This window comes from Equus caballus, chromosome 6 (assembly GCF_041296265.1).
Source record: "Equus caballus isolate H_3958 breed thoroughbred chromosome 6, TB-T2T, whole genome shotgun sequence".
Lineage (NCBI taxonomy): Eukaryota > Metazoa > Chordata > Mammalia > Perissodactyla > Equidae > Equus > Equus caballus.
This window is the reverse complement of record NC_091689.1, coordinates 39,632,712-39,647,154: the sequence shown is the minus strand read 5'-3', so window position 1 is coordinate 39,647,154 and position 14,443 is coordinate 39,632,712. Positions and strand designations below refer to the sequence as shown.

At 55.3% G+C, this 14,443-nt stretch overlaps 2 protein-coding genes across 2 annotated transcripts; both read right to left on the bottom strand.

Annotated features, from left to right (window-relative positions):
* Positions 1–3,332: 3,332 nt before the first annotated feature.
* On the bottom strand, positions 3,333–8,053 carry LOC138924629 (ral guanine nucleotide dissociation stimulator-like). Its single transcript, XM_070269719.1, has 9 exons — positions 7,797–8,053; positions 7,348–7,451; positions 6,750–6,819; positions 5,900–5,968; positions 5,382–5,456; positions 4,763–4,795; positions 4,268–4,389; positions 3,971–4,062; positions 3,333–3,636 (listed from the first exon to the last, which is right to left on the bottom strand). The coding sequence occupies exons 1-9, from the start codon at positions 7,905–7,907 to the stop codon at positions 3,575–3,577; spliced, it is 738 nt and encodes a 245-aa protein (XP_070125820.1). The 5' UTR covers positions 7,908–8,053; the 3' UTR covers positions 3,333–3,574.
* Positions 8,054–9,129: 1,076 nt separating this feature from the next.
* On the bottom strand, positions 9,130–12,569 carry LOC138924628 (ral guanine nucleotide dissociation stimulator-like). The gene is made up of 5 exons (XM_070269718.1): positions 12,364–12,569; positions 11,852–11,962; positions 10,789–10,982; positions 10,080–10,187; positions 9,130–9,415 (listed from the first exon to the last, which is right to left on the bottom strand). Exons 1-5 carry the CDS (start codon positions 12,499–12,501, stop codon positions 9,187–9,189), a joined length of 780 nt encoding a protein of 259 aa, XP_070125819.1. The 5' UTR covers positions 12,502–12,569; the 3' UTR covers positions 9,130–9,186.
* Positions 12,570–14,443: the final 1,874 nt, after the last annotated feature.

Below are 14,443 nucleotides of genomic sequence, written 5' to 3'. Positions count from 1 at the left end.
GGACTGTGGTATTAGAATTAAGACCTGGGTACCAGGTGTGTTTGCAGCTGTCAGGGCATTAGGTTCTTTCAGCGGACATAGCAGGGAAATATATCTGTGTGTAGTAGCCTGTGTGTATTCAAACACCTATAAATATATCTATACACAGCCTTCTGTGTCTATGTTCAGCTAAAGTAAGTTCACACTGATGTCTCCAACTCTATCACCACGTGGATCATTCTAGCCTCTTCTCCTTGCTTATCTGTAAACTCCTACTCCAAATAATAACCTTGTGCCCACTGTTCACTGTCCATTTACTTATCTGCTCATTTTCAGTCCACATGGATAGAAGTATCAGCATTGTTAACAATACCCCCCGGGTCACAACTTTATCAGCTACAATACAGTGCGTCTGCACAGTTTCTTTCATCTTCAGTTTTACAGACTCGACTCACTTCCCAAATTACATATTTCTGCACCTTTTCACCCACTCCCTTCATTCAGACTGTTTCATACATTTGTAATACAGTTAGATTTTTTCCACAGTTTTCATTCACTTCGGGAATTTTCTTGGACACATACGTGGCTTTTTGCTTGCACACATTGTTTCACTCTCTGTGCTGTAAAATTCAGAGTTTTGATAACTATCTAAGGTTTTGTCCATATTTACAGTATTATGCAGAAGAGTTTCACTGCACTAAAAAATCCCTTGTGCTTTATCCATTCGACTCTCCTTCCTCTTCCATGAAGACCGTGCTACTACTGACATTTTATTGTCTCTATACATTTGCCATTTCTAGAATGACATAAAATTGGTGTTCTACAATAGCCTCTTCAGATCGCTTCTTTCACTTAGAAATAAGCGTTAAAATTCATTCATGTCTTTTTGTGACTTAATGCTTTGTTTCCTTTTATCACTAAATAATAATAATCCATTTTATAGCTGTACCCCGGTTCTTTCTCCACTCACCTATTGAAGAACATCTTGGTCATTTCCAGTGCTTAGAAAGTATAAATAAAGCTACTATCTATATTAGCCCACAGGTGTTTTGTAAACCTATTTCCAAATTACTTGGGTAAATACCTAAGAATGCAGTTGCTGGATTGTGTGGTAAGACTATGCTCATCTTTGTAAGAAACTGCCAAACTGTCTTCTGATATGGCTGTACCATTTTGCTTTCCAGATCGCAATGAATGAGAGTTTGCTTTGCCCCACATCCTCACGTGCAGTTGGTATTGTCAGTTTCCTGCATTTATCAGTTCTAATAGGTGTGTAGAAGTGTCTCATTGAGGTTTTATTTGAAATTCCCGAATGACCTGTGGCGGTGGTTGTCTGTCCTCAGGCTCGTTTGCCATCTGTATGTCTTCTTTGGTGAGGGATATATTCAGGTCTTTTGCCCATTTTTCAATAAGGTTGTTTATTTTTTTGTTGTGGTTGACTTTTTTTTTTGAAGATTTTATTTTTTCCTTTTTGTCCCCAAAGCCCCCCAGCACATAGTTGCATATTTCTCATTGTGGGTTCTTCTAGTTGTGGCACGTGGGACACTGCCTCAGCGTGGCTTGATGAGCAGTGCCATGTCTGCACCCAGGATTCGAACCAACGAAACACTGGGATGCCTGCAGCAGAGCGCGCGGACGTAACCACTCAGCCACGGGGCCAGCCCCCTGTTGTGGTTGACTTTTAAGAATTCTTTACATATATCTTGGACATATTTTCTTTATCATATATCTGTTTTGCGAATATCGTCTGCCAGTCTGTAATTTGTCCTTTGACTCATCGATTTTGCCTTCCACAAAGCAGGAGTTTTTAATTTAATAAAGTCTAGCTTGGGGCCAGCCCGCTGGCACAGTGGTGAAGTTCACGCACTCCACTTCGGCAGCCTGGGGTTCACAGGTTCGGATCCTGGGTGTAGACCTACACACAGCTTGTCAAGCCATGCCGTGACAGCATCCCACAGGCCAAATAGAGGAAAATCGGCACAGATGTTAGCTCAGGGTCAACCTTCCTTACCAAAATAATAAATAAAGTCTAACATCAGTTTTTTTTCATAGATTACATTTTCAGTTTGTATCTTAATAACATAATTCCAGATTCGAGTCCACTTAGAGTTTGTTGCATAATCTTTTTAGAAGTTGTATTGTTTTGCATTACATTTAGGTCTCTGTTCCATTTTCTAAAAGTTTGTGAAAGTGTAAATTCTATATCTATGTTCATTTTTGTAAGAGCTTTAATGAGGTGCAATTGATAGAAAAAGAACCTGACATATCTAATATGTACTATTTGATGACTTGCCCCCCCATATCAACTGACAGATATGTATAAATTTCTCCTTTAGCCTGTGATAGGGTGGATCACATTGATTTGATTTTGGAATGCTGATACAACCTTGCATACCTGAATAAATTTCCTCTTTGTCCTGGTGTATGATTGTTTTACATTGTTGGCTTCAGTTTTCTAATATTTGTAGAAGACAGTAACTGCTCATTTCTGAGACTTGCTGTTCTCAAGTTTTCCCTACTTTTAAACTCTAGTTTTGCTTTTAGGGTACTGCTGGGCTCATAAGATGAGTTGGAAAGTGTTGTCTCTGGTGATATTTTCTGGAACAGATTGTTGGGAGCACTAGGTTTATGGAGGGAGACCTGGCTGAGGCCCTAAAAGCTGCATCCCACAGCTTTCCCCTTGGATAGGCAACAAGCAGGAAATGGTATTCGGAGTCAGGGACCAGAAGCCCAGGGGGATCCAGTCTAGGTCAGAGGTGAACAGGGAGCCCCTAGTGGGCCCGAGAAGGAAGAGTCCTGCCTGCCCATGGTCCATGTCCACAGGACCTTCCTCTGGCCTCGTCCTCTCTATGTGCACGTTTTGAGCTTTTGACGGTATTTTCCCCACTTAGAGCTGAAGCCATTGCGGAGACTGAATCAGAAAACAAGGTCCTAATCTGTGTGCAAGAGAAACCGGGAAAATGTTCCCTCTTCTGGCAGAGTGTCGAAAGGCAGCCACTGTCCTGGGCAGGACGTGTGCTAGGGACAGGCACGTGCTAGTTTGACAGACACACTCAGCTTAGTGGTTGTGGCTCTGCCTGAGAAAACACCTCCAACCGCTTAGTCCCAAGAGGTCGGAGGGGCCATCTCTGCTCCTGGACAGGGTGAACCACACTGCAATGATCCTGTCCTCGGCGGGAGGGGCACTTGGGCACGTCCTTCAGTAGCCAGGGAGGGGACTGGCACTTCTCCCTTCTCCACATAAACTGAGCCGCTCACTCTGGGAGATTTCTAAATTCGAGGAGGAATGTGAGTTTCTGGATCTGGTTTCCATGAGTGCTGCGAGCGAAAGACTCACACCTCCACTCCCAGGATTAGAAAGAAGCAACAATTTAATATAATACTCAAACGGAGCATTTACCATTGACAACAAAATATGGCCCCGCCAAATAGGGAAATAGGTGCTGGGCAAAAGGGGGGAGGGGGAAGAGGGGTTGGTGCCTTCCCTCGTGGCCAACAGGGAACCCCAAGAAACGGATCACAAAGTTCTCCTCATCAGAATCAGGGGAGGTGGCCCTGTGCACCCTGAGTGTCAACGCTGTGTCCCCGCTGTAGCTCAGCTGGTCTCAGGAGGGTCATCGACCACCACCACTGGGCCCTTGGTTGGGGGTCTGGTGTCTGGAGAAAGAGAGGCATTTCCTGAGCGGCCTGCCCTGGAACCACAGTGCACACCCCATCCCGGCCCCCACTGCACTCTGTGCTCCAGCCCTGTGCTCAGTGCTCAGTCAGCCAAGAGCACCCCATCTGTCCCTGACACAGGGGCTGATATTTAGCGTCACCCACTTCACAGAGGAGGAAACCAGTCCCAGAAACGTGAGTGCAATCGCCCAGGACGGGACTGCTCAGCAGTGGAGCTGGAACCCAGGGCCAGCTGTCTGCCTCCCCAGGCCCACGCTCAGCCTGAATGTTTCCTGAGCCCATGGTTTCAGCCACTGCCGGTCTGGACACTCACTCTGGCCTGAGCGGTTCTTCTTGCCTCTGAAGAAGAGTCGAATCTTTCTGACCCAGTGGTATCGGGGCTCCAGCTGGCAGGACAGGCTGTAGCTACAGGACAGAGCGGAGCTGGGAGCTCTCAGGAGCCACACATCACATGTGCATCCTGGAGCCTGCCAGCAGCTGGGGTCGAAGGGCCCCAGGGGTCGCCATGCAATCAGATCAGGGGCTGACCATGGAGCAACGGCCATGGGCTCTGGAGCTGGTCAGCAGAGAGAGGCTGCCCTGCCCTCCCCCAACTCCTGACCCGACTCACCTCTCCTCCTTGCTCAGGGGCTCCACGGCCTGGAACCAGGCCCCAAAGTGCTCGTCGGGCTGCACGGTGTACAGATTTGCAGCCTCCTGGAGCAGCTCGATCTCGTCCATCAGTTTGAATTGCTAGGACAGAGCAAGCACAGGATGCCCACAGGGCCTGAGTGGGGGACCCTGCAGGGCTCGTGGAGGGGGTGAGGAAGGGTGCAAGGGGCCAGTCTGGGGCCTTTGCCCACTTGGGAACCCTCCCTCCCTGCGATTCCAGTCAGGGCTTGCCTGCTCTCACACTTGGCCCAAAATAGCTCCTCCTCCAGGAAGGAGTCTTTGATGCCAGCCCTTCCCCCACCCGCCAATGCCATAGGATCCCTAGCTCTGTATATCGAACTGTGCAAATAAATGTTCCACCCTGGGGATTGGGCCAGAGGGGGTCCTGCCCACTGCGGGGGGGTCTCTGATTTCCAACCCCCACCCTCCCCACCGGGAGGCCGCAGCCGCTTACCTCATTCCATTTCCGACAGTTGAGCACATTGCCCTGGAAAGCAGACAGCCGCAGTCCATCAGAAACAGCCCCCTTGGGCCAGCACTAGCCCCCGTCCACACCTCTTGCAATGTTGCACTACTGCCAGTGGGCAGGCCCATCCAGAGCCCGGACTTGGACCTGGGCCAGTCTCTGGGCTCCAGAGCAGGGGGCGCAGAGCAACTGAGGCAACAGACCTTGTGACCCAACCCTCTCTGATGACACGTGGGGAGACTCAGGCCTCAGGCAGGAAGGGACAGCTCAGCCTCTGATGTGCTTCCTGACTGGGAGGGGCCCGACTTCTCTTCCCTCACTGGCAGGGCCAGAGGGAGAGGCTGAGTCCAGCTCAGACACCACCTCCTGCGGCCACACAGTCAGGCAGCTCTGAGCCTCAGCAGCCCAGGGAACCTGGACGGTGGCTTATGCAGAGCCTGCGTCACCCACTGGGGAGATGGGCCTGACACCCCAACTCCCACACGAGCCTGGAGGCCCTGCTGAGAGGACCTTTGCCAAATGCAGAGAGCTCAGGGCTCAGGACAGGACTCTCTCCTCCCCACCCTCAGGAGCCTGAGCCCCCGGACCCACCTCCAGGCTCACTCACCTCCACATAATCCTCCATCGTAGCGTCCAGCAGCTCCAGGGAACGGAAGATCGTCACCAGGGAGGGGATGACACCCTGTGCCGCCATCGGGATGGGCATGGTGATGAGCTCCCGCTCTCAGGTGCCCCCATGAACCTTCCCCTGAAACCCCTCAGCCCAGCCTCCTGCCCACCCCACGCTCCCACACAGAGCAGCCTAGGATCCTCGGGACACCCCAACACACACAATTCCCTCCCCCGCTCCCCTCCAGGAACACCAAACTCCATCAGTCAAGTCCCAGGGCTGGCTGTTGGCCCCTCCCAGGGGCAGTGGCCCCTGCCCTTCCCCACCCCAAATCTGCCCTGCTGCCAGCCCTTCCAGGCCTCCTCCTGCTCACTGCCACTGCAGGCCCGTCATGCTTGGCAGCCACAGCAGATTCGCCTGAGGAGGAAGGCCCCTCTCCTGAGGGAGGTCTCCAGCTGGGAGGGGGAGCCCCCTCTCCTCTGACTCCTGGGCCCCTCCCCCACAGTCACCCTCACCTGCTGCCGCTGCCTCTCCTGGGCTCCCTGGCGGGCCCTCTCTGCAGTCTTTAACACGGAGGTCGCCTCCTGTCGGGGCCGAGGACAGGGTCAGTGCGCCCATACTCCCCTCCGCATGTCCCCCAAGGCCCCTGATCTCAGACCCTGGCCATCGGCTCCGGTCCCCTGCTGCCTCTGCTGCTCCCACCTTCCAGGGTGCTCTGATTCTAGACCAGTCCCAGCTCCAGGTCACTCAGTCCTGTGTGACCTTGGGCCTGCCCAGGCCTCCCTGGCCCTCTTTCCTCAGCTGAAAAGTGTGAGGAGAACGTCACCTGCTTCCAGGAGTCTCCTGAGGACTCAGAGTCATCTGCGTGTCATCACTGCTCTGCCCTCACCTCTCGAGGAGGAGCCGGCACAAATCTCCTCCCGTTCCTGTCCTCCCTTGGATGGTAGCACCCCGCTGGGAGGCCTGCACCGCTGATCATTTCCCTCCACTTCCCAGAGGAGGAGACGGAGGCCCCCAGAGGGGCAGCGACTGGCTCAAGGACCCACTGGGAGAGGCTGCTCCCCGTGCCAGCTACAGGCCCTGTCCCCGCTGCCTTCACCCCAGCCCTGGCTCCAAATCTGACCAAGGCCCCGACCTCTGGACTCCAGGGGTGCGTCCAGACCCCAGCTGAACAGACAGGGAGGGGGAGGGCAGGGTGTCTTGAGGGACCTGGCCGAGTGGCCCCGGCCTGCCCCACCCTCACGGGGCTCTCTGACCCCCAGCCTGGGCCGAGCCTTGCCATAGCCTCACCTCCTAGGATCCCCTCGGGATGCTCCCCTCCCCCCTCCTTCTGGCCTCCTTCCAGATCTCCAGCCTCCAGGTTACCTGCACCAGCAGCTCCCTGCTCACGCGTTTCTCTCTCCTGACCCACTTCTTCCAGGTTCGAGAACTCTCCCTGCGGGGTGGGGAAAGAAAGAAAGAAAGAAAGAAAGAAAAACTGTGGGATGCTTGAAGGCAAGTCCCATTTGTTTGAGAACCCAGCAGATCCAAACTGCCTGGGGCCTGGATGAGGGATTTCGCTGGGGTGTTCTGAGCTCTAAGGTCCCCATGGGACTGCGGAGGGGCCTCTCCTCTTGTCCCTTGGGGCCTCCATTCCCAGATGTCCCAAACAGATCTCTTTGGAACAGTGTTGGTTTCAGCTGCATAGAGGCTTCTGTTGCTGCAAAGGAAACACCTGAGAATCTCCACCTGGGCTCAAGCCAGGATCTGGTCCGGAAGGAAATGAATCCCTGGGACGGAACTGCTGGCCTAAGGGCGCTGAGAGACTCAGAGACCCAGCACCCAGGTCAGTCCCTGTGCCCGGCGTTCGCTGTCTCCCAGGTGGTCTCAGCTGACTTTGGGGGACATGCCGGCCCAAATCAGGCTGCCTGGGCCACCTCACCCTCATGGTGCTTGGCTGGAGAGCAGACCACCCACTACCCACCTGGAAACTTGTCCCCAGGTGTCTTGGAGACGGGCAATGGCAGGGCTCTGCAGGGCAGAAAGGATTGTGTGGAGGGAACAGAAGTTCCCGAGGCCTCGACACTCCTGGGGAAGCGAAGAGATGGAGCCGTGAGGGGGAGCTGAAGCTCTGCTGCCTCTGGTTTCTGTCCCCTCATGGACTTCCCCCGTCCTGGAGGAGACACATGCCCAGGGAAGCCAGGGAGGGCACACCTGCCACCCGACGAGTAACACTGCCAGGCACAAGGATTTGTAGCTCAGCACAAGGGAGGAAGTGAGCTTGTCCCCACTGGGACCTCAAGTCAAGGTCAACGTGGCCCTGGCATGAGAGTCAAGGGACAGTCCAGGGACTAAGACCCCAGACTTCAATCCTGAGAGCTGAGAAACAAGAGGCAATTCTCACGCATCCAGATGGGGCGTGCCAAGGCTTACCTCAGCCACCCTGATCCACAGCTCAACCACCCTGGCCCTGTCCTGCGCTGTCATGCTCGCGTCCCCAAGGCAGGTGACGAGGATGCAATTGGCCACGGCGTTGTCGTGCATCACAGTGTCACGGACGGTGGGTGCCAGGTACTCTCGTTCCCTGTTGTCGCGCTCGGACCAGATGGAGCCGAGGCAGTGGGCGGGCACCAACGTCTTGAACAGCTCCGGCAGAAGATTCGGAGTGTCACCCGGTCCTGCCGCAGCCCAGCTCGGCGTCCACAGTCCCCCATAGGCCCAGGCAGGGTGAGATCAGAACTGGAGCTCAGGAAGCAGAGCATGTGGCCTGAGGCTTGTGGGAGTCCCTGGGTTTTGTCTGTGTCCACTGAATGCACCCAGTCCAGGATGACCCCGGACTCAGGACTGTGGGGAAGGGAGGGGACATTTGCTCCCAGCCCCGTCTCACTTCCTCCAAGCTCCAGAAGGCAGCCCACACATGCCCACCAGAAGGGCCATCATCCACCCATCCCAGTGCCCCTCATGTCCCACTCCCCATTCCCATGCACATTCCCCCCGAGGCAGGGACAACCCCCAGCTTTGTTTGACTGTCTCCACTGGAGTCAATACACATCACCTTCCTGATAAGTGCTGAGGCTGTCCGGGCCACCTGCGCAGATGGGGGATCCACCCAAGGACCTGGCAGCACTTCAGTGAGTGCCCATCCCCCACCAAAGGGCCAGACTCTGCCCACCTTCCACTCTCTCCCACCTCATTCATCGGCACAGCCACCCTGTACAGCAGGTGCTGAGTGTCCGTCTCTACCGTCCCCTGTTCGCTAGGGGACAGCGAAGGCTTGGGGAGAAAGAAAGCTGCCCAGGTCACAGTGTTGATAAGGGAGGGAGCAGGGATTTGGACCCAGATCATCGGAATCCCTAGCAGGGAATGGCAGGTGTGGGGCGGCTCATGGCACCGGGAAGGCAGGGGCCACCCGCCAAGTGAGCTCCTCTGCTCACCGCAGCCATCCTCGTCAGCTGCTCTGCCACCAGCTGGGGAGGGAAGTCCAAGATGTTCGGCTTCTCCTCCCGCAGCTGGTCCTCGGTGGTCACGGCCCAGGGGCAGCTGGGCTCCGAAGCTGCCTTTAATGATGGCCCTTGCTCTGGTCCTGGAGTGGCCGACTCAGGGGCTGCTGGCTCCAGCTCTACCACACGTGGTGAGACTGGAGGTGCAGCTGGCTCCAGCCCGGGGGATGGCACTGGCTCTGGCTCTGGAAGTGGCAGGAGCTTTGGAACTGGCTCTGGAGCAGGATAAAGAGAAAGTTCCACCCACACACCTGACAGTTTCTGTGCCTTTCCAAAGATAGGAAGGGCTCCACTGCCTCTAAGGGAACGCTAGCCCATGAACCTCAACACAGACAGTCTTCCCAGACTCCAGTCCCCTCACCTCTCCGTTCGGCCTCAATGGCCTTGAGATGCTCCAGGTGGCCTGGCGGAAGGTAGGCATGGCCCTCCGCGTGGGAGCCACCAGAGCTGACGTTCAGAGTGGCCAGCTGCAGGGTCCAAGAGGGAAACCGCAGGGGCTCCCTGCAATCCTGCCCTTGGCCCAGCCAGGTTCCCAGCAGGAAATAGATAGCACTGCGTGGAGGCAGATGGGCCAGAGAGTCAGTGGCCTGGCCTTTCCTTAAACACCGCCCTCCCAAGGCACTCTTGTTAGCATCTGCGCCCCTGTGCCAGACCCTCCCCCTCCAGAGGAGGGCCCCATCCCAGCCCTGAGCCCTGGCTGGCTGTCCTGGCTGTGGCAGGTCTGCTCATCCAGCAGGCTGAACACAGAGTCTGTGAGAGTCTCTTGTTCCCACCGATACTCTCCTCCCCAAGGGTCTGGACACAGCCCACCCAAGCCCTGCATGAATGTGGGCCACTGGAATGAAGACTCCAGCAGATTTGGGAGCAGCTTGCTCACACACCTCCTACTATGGACCTGGCGGTGGTGCTCACAAGGTGTGGATGTGGAGAAAGGGAGGCAGGAGGGGCTGGGACTCTGCTGGGAGTGGGTCTCTAGGGGACAACGCAGCCCAGCCTCCCTTCCAATTCTCAAGGGGCCTGGGACCCATGCACAGCTCTCTTTGAGTCCAGTCCTGCCGGAGTGGAAGCCACCAGAACTCAGCCCTCCCATGGGAATCACAAGATGGGTGAGATGCAGGGTTCTCCCAGGCCTGACCCGGCCACAGCCTCCATCCTCTCCCCGCACCCTGTTTGCTAGAGACAGGAGGCCGTCCTTCTCGACCCAAAGACCACTCACTTTGGGAGGTGGTCCTGTCCTCCAGCATCCCGCACGCAATGGGCCAAGCTGCCTCCATGTGTCCCAAAGGGGATGAGGGCATCGCCCGGGATGGAGGGTAGATGGGACCTGTGAATGATGTCAAGTGTGACTGCCTGACTCTCAGATTAGAGGGGAGGGCCAGGGAGGCTGTCTGCTTCAGTCACTGAGTGACACTTAGTGTGTCCAGAAGTCCTGCTCAGAGTAGGTCCTTCATAGACATTGTTGAATGACCTCCAACCAGAACCACCCCGGGTGTCTGAGTGGGCCTGTGGCCCCTCTGTGGCCCTAGAGATCCCTAATTGGCTACACCAAGGACAAGCACCAGGACCAGCTGGATGGCATCTCAAACTCCTTGACAGGGTGCTCTCCAGGTGCTTTTCCAAACTCAAAAAGCCACAAGCCAGTGAAGGGAGAGGAAGACTACTTTCCGTGGGGGACAGAGAAATAATCACCACCAGCAACCACAGCATGGCCCACCACCCTCTCTGCAGAGCCGGGCACCAGGGCAGCACCTGGAGGGCTGATCCCATTCATCCCTGGGAGAAGCCTAGCAAGTTCATCCTCTCCCACCCCACGTTTCAGAGGAGCCAACTCAGGCTCAGAGAGATGTGGTGACATTCCCAAGGCAAGACACACAGCTGGCAGTGGGCAGAGTCACCACTGTGCTGAGGAGGAGGTGGGCAGTCACCTGGGAAACAGCTGGTCCAGCACCTGGTGGGCTGTGCTGGAGCCTGAGTAGCTGCAGAGGGAGGTGATGACACTGCAGAGGACTCTGCTGGGGAAGGCTGGCAGCACAGTCTCTGAGAGCCTCTGCATCATGCCTGCCTGGAGGGCCCGCATCCTGCAGGCCTCAGTGACAGACAGAGTGGACTCATCTTCACTCTGGGTGGGACGAGGAGGGACACAGAGTCAGGGTCACCACTGCGAACCACGAGCGTTAGCGGGGTCTGCAGCTGACCCAGGAACTCCTAGCCCCTCCCAGACATCTGCGACAGGAGAGACAGGGGTCCCAACTCAGCAAGGTTCTGGGCTCTCAAAGTACAATCTGACTTTGGTCCTGCGAAGGACTCCACATTGATCTCCCTCGAGGCCATTTGCTCGCTGAGGGACAACAGAGCTCCCTCTGTGCAGAGCGCCAGCCCAGTGAATCCTCAACAGACACCCCTCTCTAGAGAGGAGAACAGAGGCTTTGGCATGCCAAGTGGCTTCTCTAGGTCCTGTGGCTCAGAACTGAGAACCGCCCAAAGTGAGGGCTGAGGGACATCCCCTCTAACTGCCTGAGGCTTCATCGGACCCTGACCCGGAGGGAAATGTTATGTGGCCACCTCACCCCTCCCAGGTCTGGAAACAGTGTACAGGGCAGTGACACGTTCTGAGAATCCCTTTGACTTCCAAACACGCTGATGGTTATTTCTTTTACATTAAAGGGAGTTTGGAGACCCTTGTTATCGAGGTTTCATTTTCCAAAAAAGGCAAAATTCAAAGATACTCAGGGCCTATTGGGAAGTGACAACGACATCAACGTTTTCTCTAATCTTCCTAGGAAAATGCAAAGAGTGCCCTCCTACCCTCCTATGCAGCTGGTGGGGAGGAGCGGAAGTCCAGATTCCTTTGGGAATGGGACTGTGGGACACTCATGGGGGACAGCCCTGTTAGGGTCCCAGGAGAACGGCAGTTTGAGGTTGGATTCTGGGCCTGCCCTGGTCATCTCAGGGGCCTGGGTGGGAAGACCCCTCCGTGCCCACTCTCACCTCAGAGCAGCCCTGGTTATTGATGGTGGCGCGGTGCAGCTGGTCCCTGTCCAGGGAGATGGAGTACCCGAAGCCATCCGTCAGCTCTTCCACCCCCTCCTGCGTGCAGCTCTGCAAAGACAGTGCCCGAGAGCCGGGCCGGGAGGTCTGAGGGGCCTGCCTCGACTTGGCCACAGGAGGAAACCCCAGCACAGGTGAGGTACCGAGCAGCATCTGCATAGACCTCTAGCCAGGGAGGGAATGAGATGACACCTGGAGGGCTCGGGACTAACCTATGGGTAGAGGAGCTTGGTTCCCAGCACCCACTCTCCCATCCTGCTAGCCACTACCTAGGCTGGGAACACGACACACTGCCAGGCTTCCAACACCGAGCAAATGGCTCCTGCCCAGGGTGGGTCCCCGCTCAGCACCGCCGTCCCTCTCTCACTCCCCTCCGACACACAAGGAGGCTCAAATTGTTGTGCGGGTGGCATCCAGTTGTGGCCTAACCCTGTTGGCTTTCCCTGTGTTACCTGAGTGCTCCTCCTACCAATTGGACAGAGGCGGTGCAGGTGAGGGCGAAGCCAGTGTCTATAGTGACTGAAAAGGCTCTTTTTCTTGGCTTTCCTGAAGCCAGAGCCTCCACAACTCGGGAGACAGCAGGAGAACATCCTCTTGTCTTCAGTGTCACCACTCAAGTGGGCTCGATGGGATGCTATGTCTAGAATGTGGGCGCCTGGAGACCAGTGTGCTAAGTTCTGTTGGGGTCTGTCTCCAAGGAAGTGAGGTCACTTCCTCAAGTTTCCCTTACCTGGGCGCCTTCTTCAATCACACCCACCGAAAACCTCTCTGGGATCTTGACTGCTCACCCTCCTTGCCCATGTCACCTCCAGAACTGTAGACAAATAGCCAGCACAGATCCCAACACAGGACCTTGAGACGGAACCAGGGTTCCAGCTTGAGGACATGCAGCTGAGTTCCGACCTCTTTTTTCCTACAAGCTCTGTGTCCTGGAAATGCCAATGGGCCTCCCAGGGCCTCCTCAATCACCCAACCTGCACGATGGGGACGAGGCCAGAAATATCTCCCTCGGGACATCCTCAAGTGTAGAACAGACAATAGCGACAACACCTGTGGTCTGGTTTCCATGTGTCTGATGCACACACTTAGAGATGAAAGAATGACAAGAAGGGGTGGGATGTAGTGTGGAGTACCCCTCAAAACAGGACTGGGTTCCAGCTCTGTGACCTTGAGAAAGTCACTGCCCCTCTGGGCCTCATTCCCAGGTCTGCACCTTTAAGAGGTGGAAATTAGGGGAAATTCAGATACTTCCATTCACTGGCATGAAACCTTGCAAGGTCTCCTGTTTGACTTAGAATCAGACCCAAATGCCTCGTTTCGGCCTATGTAGTGGGCAGCCTCCACTATGGCTCCTGGTGCTCACTGTCTTCTGCTGTGCATGTCCTTGTGGAACACACAGTGCTCAGGAACTGGCTTCTGAATAGAATGCAGCCAAGGTGATGGGATGGCCTGCAACCCAGGGTTAAGAACAAAAAGCCTGGCCCTTCCTTCTTACTCATTGGCTTTAGTCCCCTCCCTCTTTCCCTCCTTCTGTTTCCATCTGTCTCTCTCCCTCTGCATCTTATATCTCTGGAACTGGGGGAGCAAGTGTGCATGCTTTCGGTTGTCCTATGAAGATGTTCCATAGGAGAGAACGGAGGGAATGATCGGCCAACAGACAGGCAGGAACTCAGACTTTCAGTCCAAACAAACCCCGTCAACATGCATGTGAGTGAACTTGGGAGCAAACCCTCCACAAGTCGAGCCGCAATATAGCCGCAGCCCCTGCTTCACAGAGACCTTGAGGCAGAGGCACCCAGCTAAGCTGTGCCCCATTCCTGGCACACAGAATTTGTGAGATGTTAAGGATTTGTATTTTCTAGGTGCAATGTCTTAGAGCAGTGTCATCAGAGAGCGACGGGAAAAGCACAGTCTGCCAGTTCCTGCCCTCTGGCCCTGCCTGTCCCCATCTACCCTCCTCTCTCTTCTCAGGCTCCTTCCAGCTCCACTGCCCTCTTTTGGACATTGTCTGGTCAGACCCACTTCTTCCTGTGAGCCTCTGCGCCAGCGGTGCCTTCTCCCTGACACTCAAACTGTTCCCAGACACAGGCAGGAGTGCCTCTCATCTGGCACCCTGCTCACAGCAAATGTCACCCCTATGATGCCTTTCAGAGCCTCCCAGGCACAGGCTCCACTGTCACAGGTCTCCCACCTGCAAGGGCATCTCATGATGTCCTCCTTCTTGGTCTCATCTGGATAAAGTGAGTCCATGAAGGAGGGCTTTCTGCTTGGCGGACGAGGAGGCAGCTTCTTCTGGTTTCCTCAGGATCATGACTGTGTCTTCTGGGCTGAATGTTTCCCCTCCCAAGTCCATTGTGAAAGGAAATTCTCATTCCCTTGCTTTCAAGGGTCTGGTTTCCCCAAGAACTCAGGGAGACTGGCCTCTCCCTGGAATGCGGCACCAGCCCCTACACCCAAAGCCAGAAAATTAGCACCCATCTTGAAACACCACCAGATCCTGAAGTCAATTCCTGCTGAGGTCCCCCATCCATT